This window comes from Apus apus, chromosome 10 (assembly GCF_020740795.1).
Source record: "Apus apus isolate bApuApu2 chromosome 10, bApuApu2.pri.cur, whole genome shotgun sequence".
Classification (NCBI taxonomy): domain Eukaryota; kingdom Metazoa; phylum Chordata; class Aves; order Apodiformes; family Apodidae; genus Apus; species Apus apus.
This window is the reverse complement of record NC_067291.1, coordinates 11166465-11189307: the sequence shown is the minus strand read 5'-3', so window position 1 is coordinate 11189307 and position 22843 is coordinate 11166465. Positions and strand designations below refer to the sequence as shown.

At 35.5% G+C, this 22843-nt stretch overlaps 1 protein-coding gene across 2 annotated transcripts in view; it reads right to left on the bottom strand.

The window, feature by feature from the left end:
• Positions 1 to 22843, bottom strand: part of TRPM7 (transient receptor potential cation channel subfamily M member 7) — a 57946-nt gene that overhangs the window by 21450 nt on the left and 13653 nt on the right. For both annotated transcript variants that reach the window (XM_051628186.1, XM_051628187.1), the window contains exons 2-16: positions 14245 to 14324; positions 11821 to 11859; positions 11154 to 11352; positions 9353 to 9566; positions 8690 to 8814; positions 7896 to 8067; positions 6858 to 7032; positions 5523 to 5646; positions 4682 to 4754; positions 4282 to 4382; positions 3248 to 3382; positions 2568 to 2621; positions 1852 to 1992; positions 1154 to 1288; positions 283 to 563 (exon numbers count right to left, since the gene is read on the bottom strand). In XM_051628186.1, coding sequence (XP_051484146.1) covers positions 283 to 563; positions 1154 to 1288; positions 1852 to 1992; positions 2568 to 2621; positions 3248 to 3382; positions 4282 to 4382; positions 4682 to 4754; positions 5523 to 5646; positions 6858 to 7032; positions 7896 to 8067; positions 8690 to 8814; positions 9353 to 9566; positions 11154 to 11352; positions 11821 to 11859; positions 14245 to 14324 — 2048 coding nt within the window. The remainder of the gene's footprint in view (positions 1 to 282; positions 564 to 1153; positions 1289 to 1851; positions 1993 to 2567; positions 2622 to 3247; positions 3383 to 4281; positions 4383 to 4681; positions 4755 to 5522; positions 5647 to 6857; positions 7033 to 7895; positions 8068 to 8689; positions 8815 to 9352; positions 9567 to 11153; positions 11353 to 11820; positions 11860 to 14244; positions 14325 to 22843) is intronic.

Here is a 22843-nt window from a genome sequence, read left to right as displayed (position 1 = left end):
AGAGAGAGAAAAAGAGAGAGAAAAAGAGAGAGAAAAAGAGAGAGAAAAAGAGAGAGAAAAAGAGAGAGAAAAAGAGAGAGAAAAAGAGAGAGAAAAAGAGAGAGAAAAAGAGAGAGAAGTATCTAATATTAAACTTCTACTAGAGTGCTACTTAATCCTTTTTCCAAAAAGGAATTGTCTTCAATTATGCCAATCAAACAGTTTGGGTTTTGGTAATATACTGCCCACTACTTTTATTATAAATGTCAAGGAAGTATCTTCAACCACATAAATGTAACTCACTTGGAATACTGTTTCAGTTCTTCGGATGTATCATCAACAAGGTCACTTTGTTTTGCTTCATATGCCATTGAACGATACACTTTGCAAGCAACTAAAGCTTTTGCCATGGACTCCTCCCCGTGCTGCCAGAAGAAGAGGGCCATCTTCTGCCTCTTCATTAACACCGCCCAAAGTAACAGCTCGTTGAGAGGATAAGCAAAACGTCTTGTTTCAGGATCATCTATGTCTACTATTTCATCTTTGGTTCTTTTCTTTTTTCCCTCTTCTGCACCAGTGTCAATCTTTAAAACAAAATCAGAAAGTTAAATTCTAAATCTCTCAACTTAGTCCTTACATAAACATGAAGTAAAATGCTGAGTGATCTGGTATCAAATTATATATAATTATAAAAGGAAAAAAATTCTGAGGACTTGAAAAGCTGCTGGAACTTTTTTCAAAAGCTTAATTTGAGTCCAATTCATTTTAATAACTGGGAGGCTGAATTACTTTGATTTACATATCAAAAGAAAAGCAGTAATATACCAACACACAAATGAGGAAACTCGTGGACTGCTTAGAGTAACACATGGCCAAACCTTGCTGTCTACAAAGCCATGTGAATTCCCCCCATTGCCAGAACAGTGTCAAAGATAAGCTTTTTGCTCCCTGGCACATCACAGCTTATCAGACTATTGTGCATAAACACTCTTTACACAACCCTGTAAGCATGCAAGACAGTTTATAACCAAGTATGAGAGGCTGAAATTCCAGCTTTACCAAAGTCAGTAAACCTGCTGCTACTCACACTTCAGTGGCACTTAGATTTCAACCAGGTTGTCCACTCTCAACTACTTAAAATAAAGCCCATGATGTTCCCCTCACACATCCGTACCTTTGGTTTGTACGGCTGCGCTGTTTTGATGAAGTGATTATGACGCATTTTTTCTTTCTTGTCTGCTCTGTTACCAAAAGACTCATGGCTTTTACACATCTGAGGAGTAGTACTTGAAGGATTTCGCCCAGATCGCTGTAACCAGAAGAAGAGGAAGGGGTTTGGTTTGGTTTCTTTGCTCTTACCTACTATACATTATAAAATTATATTCATAGCTAGGTACTTAGTTGAGCACCTAAACAGCTACTTTGCTGCTGAAACAGTGATGAATTTAAATAACAGCAACAAACAGAATTTCCACTGGATATTTTAGAAGTCTTTGTTTTGGTTTTAAGAAGTCACAAAATAGGCAAGTTACACTTGCTGCTTTAGAAAAAGCTAAGATTTCTGCATCCCAGGTTGTGGTGAATCTGCACATTTAGTGCCCATTTTTCTCCTGTGAGTAGGAAAAGGGGGAATAACAGAGAAGGAATTTAGATGTGCTAGAATATGGAGCAGGAGAACACAACCTTTTATTTGTTCTCAATCCTGAAACAGCTACCAACTGCCCCCACAGGCCTTGCTATTGCCTTTAAAGGAATCAGTCCATTGACAAAAAGAATAAAACATGGACCAAACTTTTCCCCAAAATACTTCTTTTTTTGTTTTTAATTGAGAACCCAAGAACAAGCATGCCTTGTTATCCAACTGCCACATACCCTGTTGCTTCCACTGAGACTATTGTATATAGCTCTAAAGCGTTTTCTTGTATAGGTGCATCTATAGGTTCCTCCCATCAGGTATTCAATAACCAGCCCCACATCAATCAAGTTGATTTTATATCCTGGAGGAAGATTTCCCTAGAAATACAAAGGCATTTTTAAGTTTTCAAAATAAAAATCTTAAACTTGCTTGAAGTGTTTCTGTATGTCACATCACAGCTTTAAATAAACAAATTAAACCTTTCATGCTTAAAAAAATCCTAAGTACATGGCTCAGTATTTATCAGTTTCAAAAAAGACAAGGTTATAGCTCCTTTTCTGTATGAAATCCCCTAACAGGGTAGATGTTCATTCTGTTGGGGGGGTTGTGGACTGTTGGGGTTTTTTTCCATTGTTTTAACTGCCTCATATTAAAATTACTCCTAGTTAGAAGTATCAGCTTTCATTCCCCCCCCAAAATGCAACAACAGTCCTAAGTAAGATGAAGAAGACAACACTCATCAGGTTTAACATCTTTCTGGCAGCACAGCACTAAGCATAAAACAGCAAGTATTAGAAACAACAGAATGAGTTCAGATATAGCTTACTATTTACAGTAAAACCTAATTAATAAATCTAAGCTTAAATTGACAAACATAAGAAACAAACATAAGAAATCATTAAAAAACCTAAAATTGCTAGTAGTTTAACAGATTTTTATGTTTACAGCATACCTGTTTGACATCCCGAACAAGATGAAAGAGTGTTGGGTTAGTTGGCCCCTGTTTCTTTTTTTTTAAAAAAAAAAGAGGGGAAAAATTTGGATTGAGAAATTCAGAGTGCAATGACAGTGTAAGAATATTACAGTAGAAGCCAAATATTTTTGCATGTCTCAAAAAAAAATCCCTACTTTTTAAACTAGCAGTAGCCATCAAATAAATGCAAATAGTTCAACCTACCATAGAAGTTGTAGAGTATTTCCTTTTTTGTTTCTCTTTACTTCCTTTTAATTTGGGACATAATTAATACACCCACAGTAGGTCCAAAAAGGGGAGAAAAAACCACCCAGAATGCAAACAGCAAGATTATAGGGTTTTTATATTATTAAAAACATAATATTACAGAGACAAGTTTTAACGAATAAACACTTTAATTTACAGGAACACACACAGACTCATATTCATGTTCACAGTACTGCAGGATTCAGAGCAAACGCTCACTTAATTTTTAAATTTTTACCAAGGTGAATTTTTCTTTCTTCTCTGATTTCGTGCGAGTGCATGAACTGTTACACTTCTATGCCTATGGTTATCCTAACTCCCATACAGAACTCCACCTCCACCCTGGTGCACATGACCCAGTACCAACTGAAAAACTGTTCTAAAAGTAGCTTATCAAACAATCATTCACTTACTGTGTTATAAAGTTCTTCCAGCCTGGGAATTGTAAGAAATTTGTGCATGCTTACTCCATTTTCAATCAGAAGTTTCACAAATGCAACTCTATCCATCACAAGGGCATCTAACATGGCCTGCTCCAGAGAGCCAACCTACAACAAATAAGGAACAAGGTAAAGCTTGGAGAGAAACAGTGAACTGGGGCACCACAAAAGCAAGAGTGCTTAGATTACATATCAACCTCATCCATTTACAGCGACAGGGAAACCTTATACACCTACAAATACAAAGAAGTCACTCTTGGTTCAGAAAGCCCCCTGAAGTTCACACAGTTACAGGACTAGGGAATATTCTGAAGACTTAATCAGCAAGTCTTACACTCCTCCATAGATATCTCCTACTGTCACAGTACACAGGACTAAGTAGACATTTGGTTTAACCTAGTTAAACTGTTCTCGTAGATTGATATTGGTGAAGCACAAACATAAAACGTTTAAAGCACAATTTGCTTTAGAGACAAATACTCAGGCCCATCACTGCAATCAATAAGCCTTACAGCATGCCCTTTTGACTGCACACCTACATAAGACTGTGTTTTATCTTTACAATAATCTGGGGAAAAGGCAAGATGCACAACATGGTTTTCAACTAATTTGCAGACTACAAGAAACAGATATTTTGCCCTCCTCCTCAAAGGACACTGCCGTGCTGCCAACAGACATTAATATTACTAGATGCTTCTTAAGAACTTTCTATGACCATGCAATGGTAAGAAAGAAAAAGCACCTGATTAAAACGAATTCAGCTTCCATCTTTTGCAATGACTTTTCTCCTCTAGTTATTAAGAACACTTCACATGTATCTAAAATTCTTGGACCACTTTCAACTACACAGTAACAGGATAGCTGTAAGACTGCGCAGTATGTAAAAATTACTGTCCTCAAAATAAATCTGCCCATATTGTACAGGATCTCTCTAACAAAAGTCAAAAGATTCATCCTTTACAGCAAGTTGAGTTTCTCTCTTAGAAAACATTCTGCTTCATACGTACCAGCCATTGTTGTCCATAAACAAAAACATGATTTTTGGCTATGTCAACTCTATCCCACGCAAGTGTAAGAACAAGCTGGTCAAATGCCGATGCATTTGTGCCTTAAGAAGCAAAAACAATGACAAAAAATTAATATTCATTAAAATATAAGATAATGAACATTCTTTCTTCCTAAAAAGGCCAATTCAAGCAATCCAACACAGAGTGTATTTCATCATTTATGACAAGTTGTAGTATTATGCAATGAGAAAACACAGTAGATAATTATTTGTATAAAATATATATTTGTATAAAAACTAAGGATTCCTATAGATTATAGTATTGTATAAATAATGCATCACATCAATACTCAACAGCAAAAGCTGGGGATTCCACATGATCTAAAAATCAAAAGTCTCACCTTTTAACAATGCTGTGAGTATTGCAACATCAATGTCCTGATGTTCATCTGACCCAATATGAAAAACCGTAATCTGTCCAAAATGGTAAAACATGGAAAACATTTTAAAGATATTTTCAGGCAAGGTGATTAGGTCCAGGTCTTCTATGTCAGGAATTGAAATATATTAAAAAGTCACCTTATCTTCAATGCAACTTAAGCCTATGCTCAATTGAAACTTATTTTTAGTGTGCACCCTGTATTGTTTTCCCAACCAGATGCACACAAGACAATCTTTTATGAGAAAAAGCAAAGCAGAAACCCTTCACATTTTTTAATTATTCTGAACTTGTGTTCCCAGTAGGTTTAGAATTCTCTGTTGCCTCTAAACACCACAATTTTCTGACTACCCCTTCAGTTCATTCTGAATTGAGTTTAACTTGCCAGCAAACAGGTTTAGCTGAATATGACAATTTAAAATCTTTGAACAGCACAATATGATGTCTAAATGAGACACCAGTACCTGAACTCAGACTAAATATAAAGCTCTACAAGGTGCTTTTGCTTTAAGCATGCAGTGATACCAACCTTTGTTAGCACAGTCTTAATTAAATGATGAAAAAAAAAGTCCCCAGGTTGTCAAGGCAGTAACCCAAGTACAAATACATACATTCTGTAGACAAACCAGAATCCCGTCACCCAAAAGCTGTATTTTATTATGTTTTACAACAAGAAGATCCACTACATCCAGAAAAGATTTCTGCATTACTTTTGATCCTATACAACCACTGAATCACAATTTAGTATCTCCACAAAATGCATGCACCTTGCATTCAATTTTTTTATTACAAGATCTACTTACAAGTTCTTTTTTTTTCATGCATTCCAGCAGCGTCTGAAACAAATGAACTGCTTCACTTTGACCAAAGTTAAATGTCTTTTTGATGGTTGAAATTATTTCAGGCTCAGCACCCTCAGGAACATTCCTGAGATTGAACCAAACAAACAGGAAAACACTTCGTTACACATGAACAGCAAGAACATCAATATATTTAATTGGCTTCAACATGTCCATTCTAAGTCCTGCTATCTATAAGCCTATTACTATTACAGTGGCAAAACCTAGGTAAGCTTTAGGAAGAAGTACAGGTTGCTTAATCCATAATGTTTTACTACTGCCTCCTGAAAGCATCTCGGCTCCTCTTCCTTTCCTTCTCATACCCAGTTCTGAGATAATCTCAACTGAAAGATTTTGACACAAAATACTAAGTACTCACCCCTCTGAATAAGACCTGCTTCTGATCTCACTATGGACAAAGCTGATTGGTTTACTGCTACCTTAGATCCCTGCCTCCTGGTTCTGAGGCAGTCCCTGCAACAAGAACCCCATATGTTTAAGGTTTTATGCAAGTCTGACAACTAACTGGAAATCACTTAGGTATTGTGGAGCCCAAGAACCTTCTTTTTTATTATTTGAAACTACACTTGTACAGACTAGTCTTTCCTACACTAAACAGAAGAGTGTAAAAAGTTCAGCTTTAAGACTACTCAGAAGAAACAGTGTATCTGATCCCTTTTCAGAAAAGGTAACACTATGCAACAACTAACTGTGTGAAAATATTTCCATTCAATGCAATCAAGTGATATTTTCAAGCAGTTTGGTGCTAATGTACCATTCTCTATGTATTCTCACATCTCTGAAAGGTCTGGTCAGCTCTGACTTCTGATTATCAAAACTATGTTGTGCACACTTCAGAACAGTCACATGTATCACTTACGCTATGTGGCTCAGTTAAAATTCAAAGTTGAGGCAGACAGGGCTTTAAGCAGAGTTGGCTCCTCTAGTTACAATGGTGTAACAAAATTACTGCACTTAGTAAGTTACAAGATGTTTCCTGTAATTTAGGACACAGGTGTGTACACTTTTCCTGTCCTTTTAGTAGGTATTGCTAACAGAAGCATACACTAGAGAATTTGGTGCAACTGGTACAAGGTGCGTGGGAGGAACTTAGAACTACAAAAAGGTCTTGGTCTTCAGCCAGAGCTATTCCTGAAGCCAACCTGGAAAACTGCATGACAGGCACGATTTCCCTCTCCACTTTCAGCCTGTGTCTTTAAAAGCTCTTGCATGAAATCAAGAAATGGTCTCAAAACCCATCTGTAGGACTGAGAGCTTGGGAGCAGCGCTGGGACTCACCCTCCCTCCTCTGTTTGCTTGTGAACATAGGCCAGTATGTCTGCAGCTCTACCCGTTCCTTCACATACCACCACCGGCACGGGAGGACTTTCTTGAAGGAAGTCTAAAACTGTCAGTATGACGTTGGGGCCACCTTCAAACACAAGTGCCACCACAGGCACACCTTGGCCAATTCCTATGAAGTTGCAAATAAATAATAAAAAACAGATAATGTTGTAAGTGTTCAGAGAATGTCAAGATTTATTAACTAGTTGAAAATCAGTCAAGTGTGCTCTTTCTATTTAATAAAAATTAAAATTCTGCCTGCCATGCATTTTAACTGTTGCTATTGCACAGTTACAAGCACTGTTTGTACTCTGGACTGGGGGAAAGCACCGCAAAGAAGCAAACAAATACAAAGGAAAACACTCTACAAAACAGAAGAGATTCTTCACAGATATATTCCTGAACTAGTGCAAAAAACTGATCATTGTTTCTTTAGGGAACTCCCTTTCTGACTTCCCCCCAAGTATTTTCCAAAGATGACAACACATATACATTTTGAACACAGTTATACAGAAACCATCTACTGACAGGGAGTATTGCAAGAGCATTCCTAGAAGAGGAAAAATATACATGTGTTGCTCCATAACCGGGAAAACATCAAAAGAAGTCATGGTTTCTTTGCACAAACACAGATGATGTTTTAGCAACTCAACTGCCCTATTGCGAAATTGAACCATTTGGTGTCACAAACAGGAATCAATCAGACCGTTAAAGTCTGACAACACACTAATAACTCAAGTGACCTCAACATTTGCTTTATCAAAGGAAAACTTACAACTTTATTCAAAAGAAAGCTCTCTGGTCCCAGAAAATCCTAAAAATGACAGCGGTATCTAGGGTCCAAAGCAACAGCTGAAATATGCAAAATAATAATTCAAACAAGAAACAAACAAAAAACTGATTTCTGTATTTTCTCATTTGGATGTTTGGTGCAAGTACCTTTTCCATTCAAGTACAGTAACACTCAGCCCTCAGGCACCACAAATTACTTACTTGCATGGATTCGTTGCAAATTAATAGTTTTTTCCAGTTCTCTCCGCAATTTAACTTCGGCTCCATACTTTCCAACTGTTCCATCATCCACCAGAATGAAATGGGAATGGAGGTTATTTAGGACATTTAGTTTACTTAATGGGTTTAACAAGGTTTGATATGGAGCAACCACCTAAGTATAAGCAGAGAAAAAATCTTTTACTTGTAAAGGTTTAAAATTTTTGTTTATGTGTATGGTTGTTTATGTGAAACTTATATTTTTGTCTGGACACAAGAACTGATTGCTCATCAAGAAACACTGACACAAGCATCTCTTGGCTCAGCATACACCAACAGCTGTAGCTCTTCACTTTGTGAAGGAAGCAGGTAACTGTATCGCAAAAGAATTGTGTTCTGAAGGATAAGATAAATGATCCTCTGAAAACGTGTCTTTGGGGAAAACTGACGACTGCTCTGGCAAATAGTACCATTGAAGACTACACACCAAAATTTTTGAACTTACCCTTCTCTGTAAAGGTTAATTCTCTGTAATACTTTAGCATTTTTGTTATTTGATTCAGTAATATCAATGAGGGGAAAAAAGATTAAGAACTTGTGCTAGAGAAGGAGCTTGTTCTCATTTGCATTTTGCAATTTGCTTACACTAATGATCTTGTAGAAGTCACAGACATCAACGTGTCTTAACAGTAAAGCAAAGTATTCCAACAATGCAAAGCAAGTGAAAAAACACTTGAGCAGATTTGCCAAAAAATAAGTCAGGTAAATTATTATATAAATTAGGTAATTATGCTTACATCTCTTCCTACAAGGTCGTTTCTGTTTTCAATGACTCCCCACGGAGCAATCCCAATAGTGCAAATCTTTCGAGATGATCTGGAAGCATGTTCTCTTAGAGCATCACCAACATGTTTTGCAACACCTGTTTGCACACAAAAATATTTCAATTTATCGAATGCTGCATCTGATTAAGAAATACAACTGTTTTATTAGTTATCTGGGCCTTTAAGGATCTGGGAACTCACAACAAAGAAAAAGCACCGTACTACATCTACTAGAAGGAAACAAAGTGCTATGTTTCAGTAATTCAACAAAAGAAATATTAGCCTAGCAAGAACTAAGTAGTTTCCAAGACATTACTGTACTTGTTTTAATCACATTAAGTTTTTCCTCCTGCAGTTTCAAAAACAAACAAACAAAAAAACACAAAAAAAAACCAAGGCAAACTAAAAAAGCCCAAAAAAAATGGAGAACCCCCACATTTGTGTTGCTTCTCTTTGCAAGACACAACAGCAACCCACTTCCAACAATACATGTTCCAAATGTATTCTTTGACTTTCACTTGACCAAAATCACTGAGATTTACTTTGCTTTAAGATGAAGCTATATGTCCATTAAATCTTTTGGGTCACGGAAAACATAAACCAGTTAACTGGGAACATTCATTGGTGGTACTTTACCTGTGTTCACTCCTCCAGTTATAATCCAGGCTCCTGTTGTTACTGCAGCTTTAATAAGACCTTTGCCAAGCAACTGTTTGATGCGTGGGTGAAGTTCAAATTTCTGCATGCCCCCATGTACAGATATAACAAGCTTTGGCAACTCCATCTGCCATTCTTTAAGCATAAGTTGCAGAATAGCCTCAGGCTTAGTGTCATATGACAATCGCACATACTGCAGGCACAAGAAGAGAGTTAAAGGGTTCTTATGGGAAATCATCACAGAATCACTGAGGAAAAAGCAGCATTAAGTATTTCAGGATACACCACCCTATTCCTGGCTATGGAAAATGTAATTCACTTTCCCAAAACACGGCAGATGCAATAAATGAACAAGCTTACTTTATGTCCTTAGGGACAGTTACCAGTTTTGAAAGCAAGTTTAGAAAAGGGAATGACTGTAGAAAGATCATGTTATTCCTTCATACTGGCATAGTGACCAAGTAAAATGAGTCTTTAGGAAATTACTGTATGATCTCTAAATTTAAAAAAACTCAGAAATATTTATAAAAGTTCTGCCATCTACTGGGGAGAGGACTGCATTCCTCTTGCAAAATATTTTACAGAGAGCCAGCTGCCTGCTTTTCTTTCCTTATTCCTGATGGGAAGGAAAGCCACGGTTCCTTAATAGAAAACTTTAAAACTAGCAGCTTTTTAACTTGCTATGTTTAACAGCATAAGATTAAGTAGACAAATGATCAGTTAAAAATACTGCTGCATTTTTAATACAAGCTATTCAACAGAGAGAGAAACATTATGCAGAAATTAAGCCCTACTAGAGTACTCTAACTAAAAACTTAACTATTACAATAAAATGGTTTTAGTAACCCCACTGGCCCTCTGCGGAAACAAGCACAGAAACAAGTTTAGGCAGTTTGTTATTTCTGTACTCCTAGAAAACGATTTGCAGCACTTTTAAGCTATAAGAGCCCTTCTCTCCACAGAGATGATCTGACCTGAAGCACAGAGCTCTCCTGCCATAAACACGGCTCCCTCCTTCAAGCACTTCAGTTTGGCCACAGGAGCCACACTATCAGAAATTATTGCTTCTTCTAACTGTATAAGCATTACATCATTCATACCACAACTAGAAATCCTTTAGAAAATGGTTGTGGACAATGTGTCAGAATTTCCAGTTTTCTAGCCTCTCTAGTGCATGTAAACTTGTTAATTAAGAGATCCTGTATGCTTGTTTTTAACTAGTTTCCTCTCCCAAAAAACTTAGTTATTCTGATCAGTACAATTATGCTTCAGTAATTTTCAAAAACGCTACCAAAAAAGCATGCTTCACTACTCTCCATAATTTTTATTTTTAAGAGTTTTAAAATCATGAGTAGAGGGTTAAGATATCAGATGTTACTTTACAGATCCTATAGAAATGTAACAGTAGTGAGTAAGCAAGCAGCATAGATGAGTAAGCTGTACTTTCATGAAGCTTGGAACAGTGACACTGAATTCTTAATGTAATCTTCTGCTGAAGTGATTATGAATTCTTAGGATCATTTGCAATTTAAAGGTAAACCTGTACCTGAATACAGCTAATTCTGATAGATTTGAGCAATTTTTGTTGTGAAAAATAAACTAAGAAAAGGAAATTATAAAGAATTCAAACCACAATTAAAAACTTGATATAGTAACTAACTGGTTTGCCACAATACAGGTGAAATCGTTTCCAGCCGTCAGTTCCCAATGTTAAATGAAACATCCTCTGTCTCAATGAACACACTTGGATTATGAATAAAATAAAACTTCATATACATGCCTTAGCCCTGTAAGAATGAGAGCCACCTTGAAAGTTGATGACACCATAAGCATCAGTAGAGGTCTGTTCTGTGTGTTTTTCCACTGACCATTCTTCTATTTCCTGATTATAGTTTTCACCCAGCTTCACATCGGAGTATTTCATAGCAAGACTTGCAGTAAAACAAGCATGTTGTCTGACTAAGCGGCCGCAGCAGCACCTGCACCCAACCATATCATTTAGAAAACTTGAATATACTATTATTAGAAGACAAGAGAGAATAACTTTTTATCTGTAACAGAGATACATCAGGATTTAGAAAGCAGAGATTCTAAATATTATATAAATCTCTTTTCCAGAGCAGGTCTTGTTCCTATAAATATTTATAGCAATAATTAATTACAATACAGAATTATTATGCAAAATATTGAAACTCATTGAGATAGCAGTCTGGAGGCCAGAAGAAAACTGATTCTTTGAAGCCAAATGATTTCTATAGCATTGATACATTTGTGATCTATGTATTGCAGACAGTTCTTTATTCATTAATTTTATTTGTTTTATATCTAACTTTTCACCAACTTGTCATTTACAATATTGATCAAAACTTTTTAAAACCCTGTTTATGAAAGTGCTTATTTAATGGAAAAAAAGACTCATAAATATTGTAATCACAAAGAACTCTCACCTGACAAGTTGCTGACAAATCTGACATCCTGGAAGGCATCTGTAAGAAATATTTAAATATGTGAGTAAACCTCAGCTTCAATTCTAAGGGTGTGAAGGGGGAACAACACACCCTACTCACACCACTTCATGTGCTTACAGAAAAAACAAGAGTTCTCCAGTAAACGGCAAAACTGCTGCCCAAGTTGACTCATTTTTAACATGTTAACTTATCTGTCTTTATTTTACATATCTGTAGCACACTTGACAAGTAAAAACATATAAACATGCAATAGCTTCAGTCCTGAGACTTCATGCAGGTTTTCAGGCACTGAACCACCAACCTGAAGCCCAGAATATTTCAGAGTGGATTATCTGCAATACTCAAACTGAAACATTTTCCTAAATGCTGAGAGGTTACTTACAGACCAGCATTTTCTTGAACTCATTCTAACTATACATTGTTGCATCTATTCTGCAAATTCATTGTCCTAATATATATGCAAGTTGAACTGCCTGTGTGAGAAGGTAATTTGATCATTTTTGAGTTGCATGTACAGAAAAAGATGTATTTGAACAAAACTTAGTAGCATCTTTACACAAGGTACATTATATAAAATAATTCCTCATTTCCGCCTCTTCCATCTTAACCCATTTGTGTTTTCCTGCTAGTAGCTTTCTAAACATTTAAAATCAGCATAATAGATCAATTCATACAACTGTTTTCCATAATTTTCATGAGAAGCTGTTAATTATGGTTAAGAGCTAGTATACAAACACATACAAATACAATTTTATACAGTAATCTGAAACTGTTCTCAGACTTCGAACATAAAAAAATCTTCAATTTTTTTCCTCTATAGAAGTTACATTCTACTATAATTCATCTAAGTTTTTAATACTGAAATATAGCTTTAAATCTTCTCTAACAGTTAAAGTGTAATAGAGGTATAGATCAACAAAAAATACCAAACAATCCTGTCTACATTTGATTAGCTTACACATAATCCAGGAACAACAGTAAGAGATTCTTAGAAACTGAAGGACAAAATCCCATGGGAAAGTTGTAAAGTCCATTGTACATTACAAATGGGTTAAACTAAAAGGGCAAGTGTTGAAGATCATTTTGTTCTTTGTGAAATGCCCTGGAAACTTTAACAGCTTCCTAATGACTTTGTTTGCATTTGCAAATTTTCCATGTGCTAAAATCATGGCTATAAATTCTAAAAGCTTCTTGTGTCACATGGTTTCAAGGAATGTGGTGAATTGCAGTAAGAATTCTACAGCCTTTACTTTTTTCTTTTTCTGCCTAAAAACAAAGCTCTTAGAAGAAAAATAATACCCTGGCCGAACAAAAAAGGTATTTGGTTTTTTTCACTGAAAATAATGAAATAGAAGTTTTCTGAAGTTCAGAAGAAAAAGTTTCTCAGCTGCTTTAAAATATACGACACTTGAAAAATGCTGATCTAAAATCCACAGCAACAAGTAAACTTTTCGGGGAGACAAAGCTTACCTTAAAATACCAATTTTAAATCTATTTTCAATTTTACTGTCTTTAAGCTGTGACACAGATGTCATGAATACGCACATCAACTTGAATCATTGTAGGAACCCTTCAGTTATACCTATAACATTTAGTGAAAGTAAACTCCACAAATTAGATGTTAGAGATATCACTAACTTGCTAGATTTCACATCTCTAATTTAGCATAAGGTAAAAACAGCACATGAAATATGAAAAACTGTTTTCATTAGCCTCAGCCTCCCCCGTAGAAAAGTATTTCCCCACTTTTCAGCCTGATTTTTTCCTTACAGAACATAAGGATGAACAATTACTAGATATTACATGAACTCTTTTGATAACCAAACTGCTCTTATTTTATCAGTCTTCCCCAGAACCAAACATTTCTTCAGCCTTTATTTTGTGAATTATTTTCTCCCACTGTAATTCTTGTTTTTCTTTATTCTCCTATGAATTCATTCCTTTTTCTGGCACTGTCAGGTTTGTTGTTTTGTTGGGTTTTTTTTTACACATCACCCTACACTCACACTGCTGTCCCTTTAAATTCCAAGAGTATACACCTCTGAGATTTCCTGACTTCAGGACTATGTCACCAAAAAAAAAACATCCCAATCTCAGAAACTCCCACACTGTAGACACACCATAGACATCACTAGGACTGGTAAGAAGCAGGAAAGAGAAAAGGGCAACATTTATTAAGAGATTTCTACAATATCAAAGTTCCTTCAGAGTAAGGAAAAACAAACAACCCAACAATCCAAGCTAGACAGAGTGACAATGCCCAGTCATGAAAAAGTTAAGCAGCTGCACTATTTTATACACATATTTCATCCAAAATTCTGTTATAGACTGTCTTTACAATACTGACTTTGTAAAATTTCAATAAGCAGCAATGAGTTCTTGCATAATTCATAATTCATTTACCTGTGGGGGTCTTTTGAACTTGGTATAATATACACACACTCCCTCTTGGTGAAAGTATTTTCTATCCAGGATTTCTGGGACTGAGAGAAAAAAAAAATAAAAGTAGTATTATGAAATACAAATCATGCAACTTGGCAATGAAAAATGCTTTTTAAGGAAACAAGAATTAGAACATGAGGGGCTTTTTAATTTAAAGATGACAGCAAGTAGTGTCAAACATACAGAAGTTAAACTATCATTTAATGCTTTTCTGTCTCCGAAAAAATCACACAAAAAAACCCACACAACAAAACCATATATGACCCTATAAAAGAATCTCATGCTGCCCAGAAGTTGAGATAACCAGAATGTAACTTATGTTATACACAGATCCCTTAAAATCCAAAGTAATATTTTTTTCAAAGCCAACATTTAAATAGCAAAATTTTGCAGTATGTGAATATGTACCAAAAAATCCCAAACATTTTCAAAATACACTGTTTACTTGCCTTGGTAAGGGAAAAAATAGTTCTTTTTTAAAATTAACTTCATTACACTGAGAGAGATAGCAGTAATTTCATCTATTTACTTCTTTATTAATAAAAAGTAAAATTTTCATCTTGAAATTGTAAGGAAGTTTTCTAACAACACCAGCAATCTTTTGTCGCAGCAATTAACTAGGTCATAACCTTTGCTCTTCATCAAGACACTTTTCATTTCAATGAATTTAATTAATCTCTAAACTGTTTTTTAAGCTCAAACTTGAAACATGTTCCGAAATATTAAGAATGTTTACTACTTCAAATGCTTACGTATTTTAATAGCTGGACATGCCTTCATGTCAGTTGCTTTAAACAACCATGTAACATTATCTTATGGGATAATCTCAGGATTACACGATAAACAATACGCATAACGTCCAATGTCTGTATCATGTTTCAGCAATATATTGGGAAAGGAACTCAGACATGATTTTTGGTAATTAAAAACAAGAAAAGGTATCTTGGGATGCAAATTTGTACCTTATGCAATTTTAAATTCTTATTAAGATTACGTTAAATTTCTTCATTGCTAACAGCGTATTTTACATTTACATTTTATCTTTAGAAAAAATTAATAAATTTCATACCTATTCTATTTTACAATGAAATTGAAAAAAGACTGATGTGTACTATTCACAGGTATTTAAGTAGAGGTCTGTGGAAACTATGAAGACATTAAGGGGTTTTTTTTCAGATCCAGTAGAACAGAAGATTCAATACAGTTGGACAGTTTTTCACTCACTGCAATTTCAAGATCAGTTTAAGATAACGCAGATAAACTACAAGAATTTATCAGCTAGTGTCAAATAGGTCCCCTGGAAAACTGCTCAACTGCCCACTCTCTTTCAAAACATTTCCCAGACTCAGCAGATCTTTCCCACATTATTCATCATGATCTCCTCCCAATATTTTGTTTCAGGGAACTTCGACTGTGAATCTGTCAAGATGGCAACAAACTGCTGCTCCAGTTTGTCTCTGCATTAAGAGGGCCATCCTTCTCTGAGGAGGAGGATGGAAAGTTGCAGCACTTGGCACTTCCCAAGAGAGAAGGGAAGGAAGGAGAAAGATAGGTGCATAATCCACAGGGTCATGGTGGGGGAAGAGGAGCTGTAAACAACAGACTGAGCACTCACACAATATACTTTACGTTACAATTTTGAACACTGTAATAAATAAACAAAGCCATTATTTGCTACCGCCCTATCTCCCTTCCCTATACTTAGGGAAGAGTGCTGTTGCAGAAGAGAAAGAAAGAAGGTTCAACAACGGAAAATATGCAAACATGGTGTTATTAAAAATTCTATTGTATGTATGGTGCTTATACTCTCCCTCCCTCCTTTGGAGCAGAACATCAAAGTGACTGACTCCTAACAGGCTTACAAAAGAGCTCTTCCTCTGCTGTCCTTAAAATTAATCTCTAACCTTTCAGTAGCTTTCTCCTCAGTTCTTGGATAACAAAAGCATGTACATTTATATCTGTATATTAATATTACATGCAAAACTACTCATATAGTAGGCCATCCTCCCTCATAGTATTTTTTTACACTATCAACCCTTAGTTTTTGTGATATGAATCCCAGATCTGGAAGCTGCTTTCTGTTTAGCTGAGTGTCCTCACTGTTCAAAGGGGTTTGTGTTTTTGTATTTCATTTCTTATAACTGAGGTCTTGCATAGATCATTACTTCAACATTGCAGTAGTTTTAAGCATCCATGTAAACTCTGCAGAGCCTCCAGAATATAAGAGGATAAATAAGAGTAATTTAATAATTAATGTTTTAGTCAGATGGCTAAAACCACACCTTGAAGCAAGCTATCACAGGCACAACATGCTAGATATTGAAATCTGAAGTATTTAAACCACAAGTAATTGCGTCAATTGCTCCATGCAATATTGTTTTATTCAGTGGTGATCAAAGCTGGGGACGAGGAACACTGGCTCACAATGTGCAACACCACATTTCACAATAAACAGTTCCAAAAATTAAAAAAAAGGCAATTTTTACCTTAAAGAATGTACAGTTTTAACCACTCATCAAGGACTTCTTTCGACTCTTCAGTAGCTGAAGTATTTTCAGCAGAGCATATGTACACCTATGCTATTTAAGTGGAGGAGGCTCTACACTGTTATTAAAACATTTTTGGAAATTTTTATTTGGTAAAATTAGTGCTTCTCCAGAAGCACTCCTGTATGTGCATCAGTCTTTATTGCAAGAGATTTTATACGGAACTTGCTAATTAGAGAATCTTGTTTTCAGTTGAGGAGAGGTGAAAAGGGGGTGGAGTGGGAAGCAAACCGAAAAGAGAACAGACTATGTGAGAGATGTTTCCCATAAATGGGTAAAGATCACATCAAAAATGAAGAACTGACACACAGTGTTGCCTTCCCTGTAAGAACTAACTACTATTACATAACATTCCTGTGATAACTAGAGAAAGGAAGATGAGGTGAGGACACTGTTAAAGATACATTAGCGGCAGCAATTACCTCTAAGAAATACTTCCTTATCAGCTAAAGATTAAGTTAAAACAGGTGATCAAGTAAGCAGTCAAAAATCATTATGCAAGTTATCAGACTTTTTTTAAAAACTACCTTTTAGTAAAGCTTTTTAATCATCTCTACAGCATAAAGAACCACACCTCTTAAACTCTGCTTCCAATAGCTGGGCAATTTCTGCTGATTGGAGCAATCTGTTTTGCTGGTGTATTTTTAGCAGGCGTACCTTACACCAGGGTTACGGACAACACGGGTCAGGAGCTCTAAATACAGTGAGCTCTACAGTGCTGCTATTAGAGAAAAGGGAAACAAAAGAGGGGAGAGGAACTATGAACCTCCCCAAAAACTATACAGTCAGATTTTAGTAACCAGCACAAGTAGCATCAACATGTAATAAGCTAATTTCGAACTATTTACTTCATTTCAAATTTGATTCTTGAGGAAAAAACAAACAACAGCTTTTCAGATTCTCTCCTGTGCATTACAAATCTCTCAAGTTACATAAAATTTAAGACTTGCAGCAAAAATGTTAATATAATCAATATTACTGCAGAATTACCTTCACTATTTTTTTCCTACAGGTGAGTTATCTGTGAAAATTTCACCATATTAAGACCTCTATCAGTTAACATTGGAAGGATCTTGTCTGTACACATAAAACCCTCAAGTTTTACTTTTTGGAAGGTATACTACAGTAACTGCTAACTCCTAGTCCCAAATTGGCCAACAGGGCTTTTGCTCAGTCTTTAAGCTGTAGAGCATTATGCAAAATACTTCATTCTGGTTGTATTGATTTCTGAGCAGACAAAGTTCACTGTGTCTTTCAAGACTTCCGAAAGAACTTCAAGAAACAAAAAACACACAGATTTGATTCAATAAGCTAGAAGAAATATACTCACCCTGGAATCATGATTAAAGGAAATACTTTAAACTATTTCAAATAAATAAGTGCTTTCATAACAGTTCCACCAAATGCTGAAATAATTGCAATTTGAAACAAAACTTAAGTATTTGCTGAACTCCAAACTCAAGAGAAGATGCTCAATCACAATATTTCTGACTTCTGAAAGTATCTAAATGCCAAAATAATCCCACAGTCCTTTACAACAGGTGGAAGTTTTACCATAGCCTTTTTCATATTAGCTTTTTTATTCAGCAATAGCATTAGCACTCCAAAGGACTAATAACAGAAATTATTTAAGTATACCTGCTCAAGATGCAAGCAATTCCTTATGTTATCTTTACTGAAATTTATAATTGATATTTCTAGCAAGTCTCCTTGTAGAATGAAAACTTGTTAACAGAAGGTTAACTATAATTTATGTTTTGTATATAGCAAGTTACAAGATAAATAAATAAATAAGAAGTCACCAAAGTATAGCACAAATCAGGCCTCAGATAAACACCCCAAACACCTACCACTTTCTCTCTTCAACTCACCTAAGTGTTTATGTCAACATACTAATATAGTAAGATGGCCAAGTTCTAGCAGGGCAGTAATTGATGGACAACAGTTGAGCAGCAACTTATCAAACAATTGTGAAATTCTCTGAGTTTACCCAACAAATTTGATCTTAATTATTTTCTGTATAGAAAGTAAGCTTTACTATTTGGCAAGATCTCCAAATAACCTGCATGACACAAATATGGCAGGTATAAATATAATGAACAGCTGACAATCGTGAACTTGTTCAGTTACAAAAGGATCCCAGTTTATTCCTTCTCCTCATTTGTGATACTGTATATACTGTTGGAGGCTTCTAAGTTACAGAATATTTATTTCAAAACCAAACTTTTAACTTATCCTAAATGTACCTCCCTCAAACCTGCAACACTGCATACCAACCTGGAAGTTCTGCTGACAATTTTTCTACAAAGCTGACCAGCTGAATTAGGAAACTGATCTGGATTTAAAAAAATAATATTTCAACCTCTGACTTTTGTGGAAGATTGATAATAGAGATTTCAATTACCGACTGCATAGACCTCAGCTGCAAATTTAGAAGTCATATCACTTTCTATGACATCTCACATTCCAGCTTTCAAATCTTTGCTTACACCATACAGCTGTTCAATAGATGCAATGGTTTTTACAGGAAAATATTGTCCTTTTTTTTTAAATAAATAGACTAAAGGCTTTCCTCACCACCTCCAATTTTCCAAAAAGCTGAAGCTTCCATTTGGGGGGGAGAAAAAACAACATACACATGGAAAGTTTCTGCAAGCCTGAAAACAAGCAGATACAGTGGAAAGTGTCTGCAGCAGGAATACTCAAGCTAGCACTGCTGTGGAGCAGTCCTATCTGTCTAGGTCACAGCCAACAAGACAGATTTCAAGACATTTGAAGAGACATTCTGTACTAAGAAGGTCCTTTAGCTTGTCTATTCAAGGAAACGTCGTCCACTGACCATTTACTGCTCCTTATATAACTATACATACTGCAGACACTCTTTTCATGATTTACAAGAGGATCTCTTATCTAAGAAACCTACTCTAACAGCCAAACACGTGCTGTATCATGGGACTGAACTGTGATCCCTGCCCAGCCACCTAACCCCTAACTGAGCACCAGACTCCTGCAGCTATAGCTGAAAGGCAGAAATTCCAAACAAACCTTTATCTTATTGCTTTTATACTTAGTACACCAAATAAAAGAAAATAAAGACAAACAACTGGGATTAATATGATATCCTATTAATTTAATGCATATCAAGTACTTTAGAATTGATAAAATTTCTTGTAGGAAGAGATGTCATAAATAAAATCATGCTAGTTCTCACTGCAAAGATTTCCAGTAGGGACTTCAAAACTTTAGGGCAGTAAGAACAGTGCTTCAGGCAAAGTACCTGGACTTCTTAGTACAAATTAGCCCAATTACATCGAAAATGTGCATCACAGGATAAGCTAAGTAACTAAGCTGCTGCATAAGGCGTGGAGAGTTATCTGAGACAATTATGCCTACATTTCCCAAAGAAAATACCTAAACTTTTGTATTAGAAGTGCTAGCAAGAGAACAACCCAGTTTCTCAAGGAAACATTTCATTTGAGGAAAGTCTTCAGAATTTCAGCTGAAGTAAATAAGCAGACCGGAGGAAAAAAGAAAGAGGTAGACAGTTTGATGCCATATATTTGCTAAAGTTTGTTTTAAACTCTTGGCTCCAGCAAACCCCAGACATTTAATTTACTTGCTCTCCTTGCAATTTAAAATTACATACCTCTGTAATTACTGTTTGGGATTTTTTCTTTTGCTTTTTAAAGGAGTGGGGGGAAATAAAGCATTGACCAGCTAGTATTATGAACTATATTTAAGAGACTCTCTGCTGAAGAATATAAGTGCTTTTTGTCCAGAGAACATACAACACACAAAAAGCCAATAAAATTTCTTCCTGAATCAGTAACCGGAATACCAGTCAACCTTACCATCTTTTAATGTAACTTTCACAGAAAGTATGGATATGTGCAATGCCAGAAAGACAAAAAGGCCCAAATATTATCACAATACCAAATAATATTTATAGAGTGCTTTAATATATCTCTGTGAAGTATGTTGCTCTAAATGAGAAGGAATCTACATTAAATTGTTGTTTCAATCCACTTTAAAATAAAACCTTTGCAAGGATACTTCACCTGCTGTCCATATCAGGATTATTTCATTATTATTCTGAAACAACTGCCAGTCTCATTTACAAGCAAAAGTTGTTTCATATACTTTTTTCTCAACCCATTGGAGCACCTCTTGTCACAAAACCTGACCAGCTCAGACAGACAGACCCATCATGCAGGAAAAGGACTCTCTGCTATGTTGAAGATCCTGTTCTGAGCAGAACGGTTCACCTGGCTCTATTTTTCTGGGTTGAGAGATTTCTCTAGTGAAAAATATTGCTGGAGTCCTGAAAAGATACTGCTTAATAGCAAAAAAAAAATAAAAATATATATATATAAAAAATTTGTTTTATTTAAATAAAACCTGTTGAGGAAGAAGGGAAGGAAAAAGGGCAGTCAGAGAGTCTTCTGTCAATTCTCCTGCACACTGTATTGAGAAGCAAACCTCAAACAAGCCAGTGAGCAAAGATAAAAATCTTGGTATCAATGGCTCCCTTAGTGCCGAAAACAAACCTTTAACAACCCTATTCTTTATTAAACAGTTCAGGAGATTTGCTCTGAACAGTTTTCACAGCAATCCAGGTCTCTTAACAGAGTAGCTATTGTTTCATTAAGTTCTTTTCTGACGTAACACAGTCACCACCGAACTCAACCAAATCCAGTGCAGTTTTGGATGCAGAGAATACTTGGGATTTGTCAAAAAGGGATTTTTTCCTCTCTCTCAAACTTGACAAAAATTATTTCAATGTGCTATTTGGAGAATGCACTGCTTCTGTAGGAATTTTTTCATCAAACAGTCACAAAGCATAAGATTACATTCTCACCGAGGTATGTCTTTTACATTTATTTAATTCATATACAGAATTTAACAGTCCAAAGTAGTTATTTTTAATCTTGATGCACCAGAATAAAACCCACAGGTTTATGGTCTAGGGACATTTTTATTACATTCAAATTCAAGACTCTTGGCCCACATTATTGGTAAAGTTATCTTCTAACTGTAAAATAGGTCTTTTAGTGGAGAATTCAAAGCAAACCAAACATATTTAAAATAAATTTTAAAGAATTGCTGGTTAACACTCATGTGAAGTTGCATGCTTTTCTGCAGTTAGACCAGTCATAAAATTACTCCTCCTTTTCAGAAAGCATTAAATCTTAAAATGCATACACCATTCACAAGGCATTAAAAATACATGAAAATATACCTAGAAAATACTTTGCAACTGATTCTACAGTATGAAGTTTCTCAGACCACCAGGTGACTTCAGAAGACATGCACCCTGGTGTAATTCCAAAATCACTTTCTCTCAGCCGATGTAACAAGAAGCACCTTCAGAGTTAAACGTTCAGTTAACAGATTAAGTAAATAGACTTGCCAAAACCAGAGACAGCAGATGGCACACTGTTCCTGAACATGCCTTCAGAAAAGCTGAGTATCCTATGCTGGGGAAAAAAAATATTTTTTTTATTTCCCAACTTTCATGAACAGAGTTTGGAATTTTGGTATGAAAAAGAAACAGAAGAAAATAAACCATTTCCACTGATATAAACTGAAGTAAATTGATTTCAACCTAGTTTACATTCTGACTAGTAAAATACAAATTTAAATTTTTTAGCCCTTCTAAAGAGTCTATAATTACTCTAAGTTCCCAGACCAATCAAATTCTGATGCATTTCATGAAGTATTTCAAAACATATACCAAAGCTGTGATCTAGAAGAAACAAACCAGGAATTAGACCACTGAGTTTTCAAAGGAGATGAAAATAATTCTTTACCCTCTAACACTTACAACCGTTGATGAATAATAATAAAAAAAAAAGATAGAAAGGAAGCATGTAGCAGTAACCGCAAGGAAAATACAGATATAGCTCTTCAGCCAACATTTCTAATACCCACTTTGTTCAAATGAGAGATTCAAAATAAATACATGGCAAATGTGTGAATATTTTTTCTGCCAGGGTCCCTCGTTCAAAACCCAT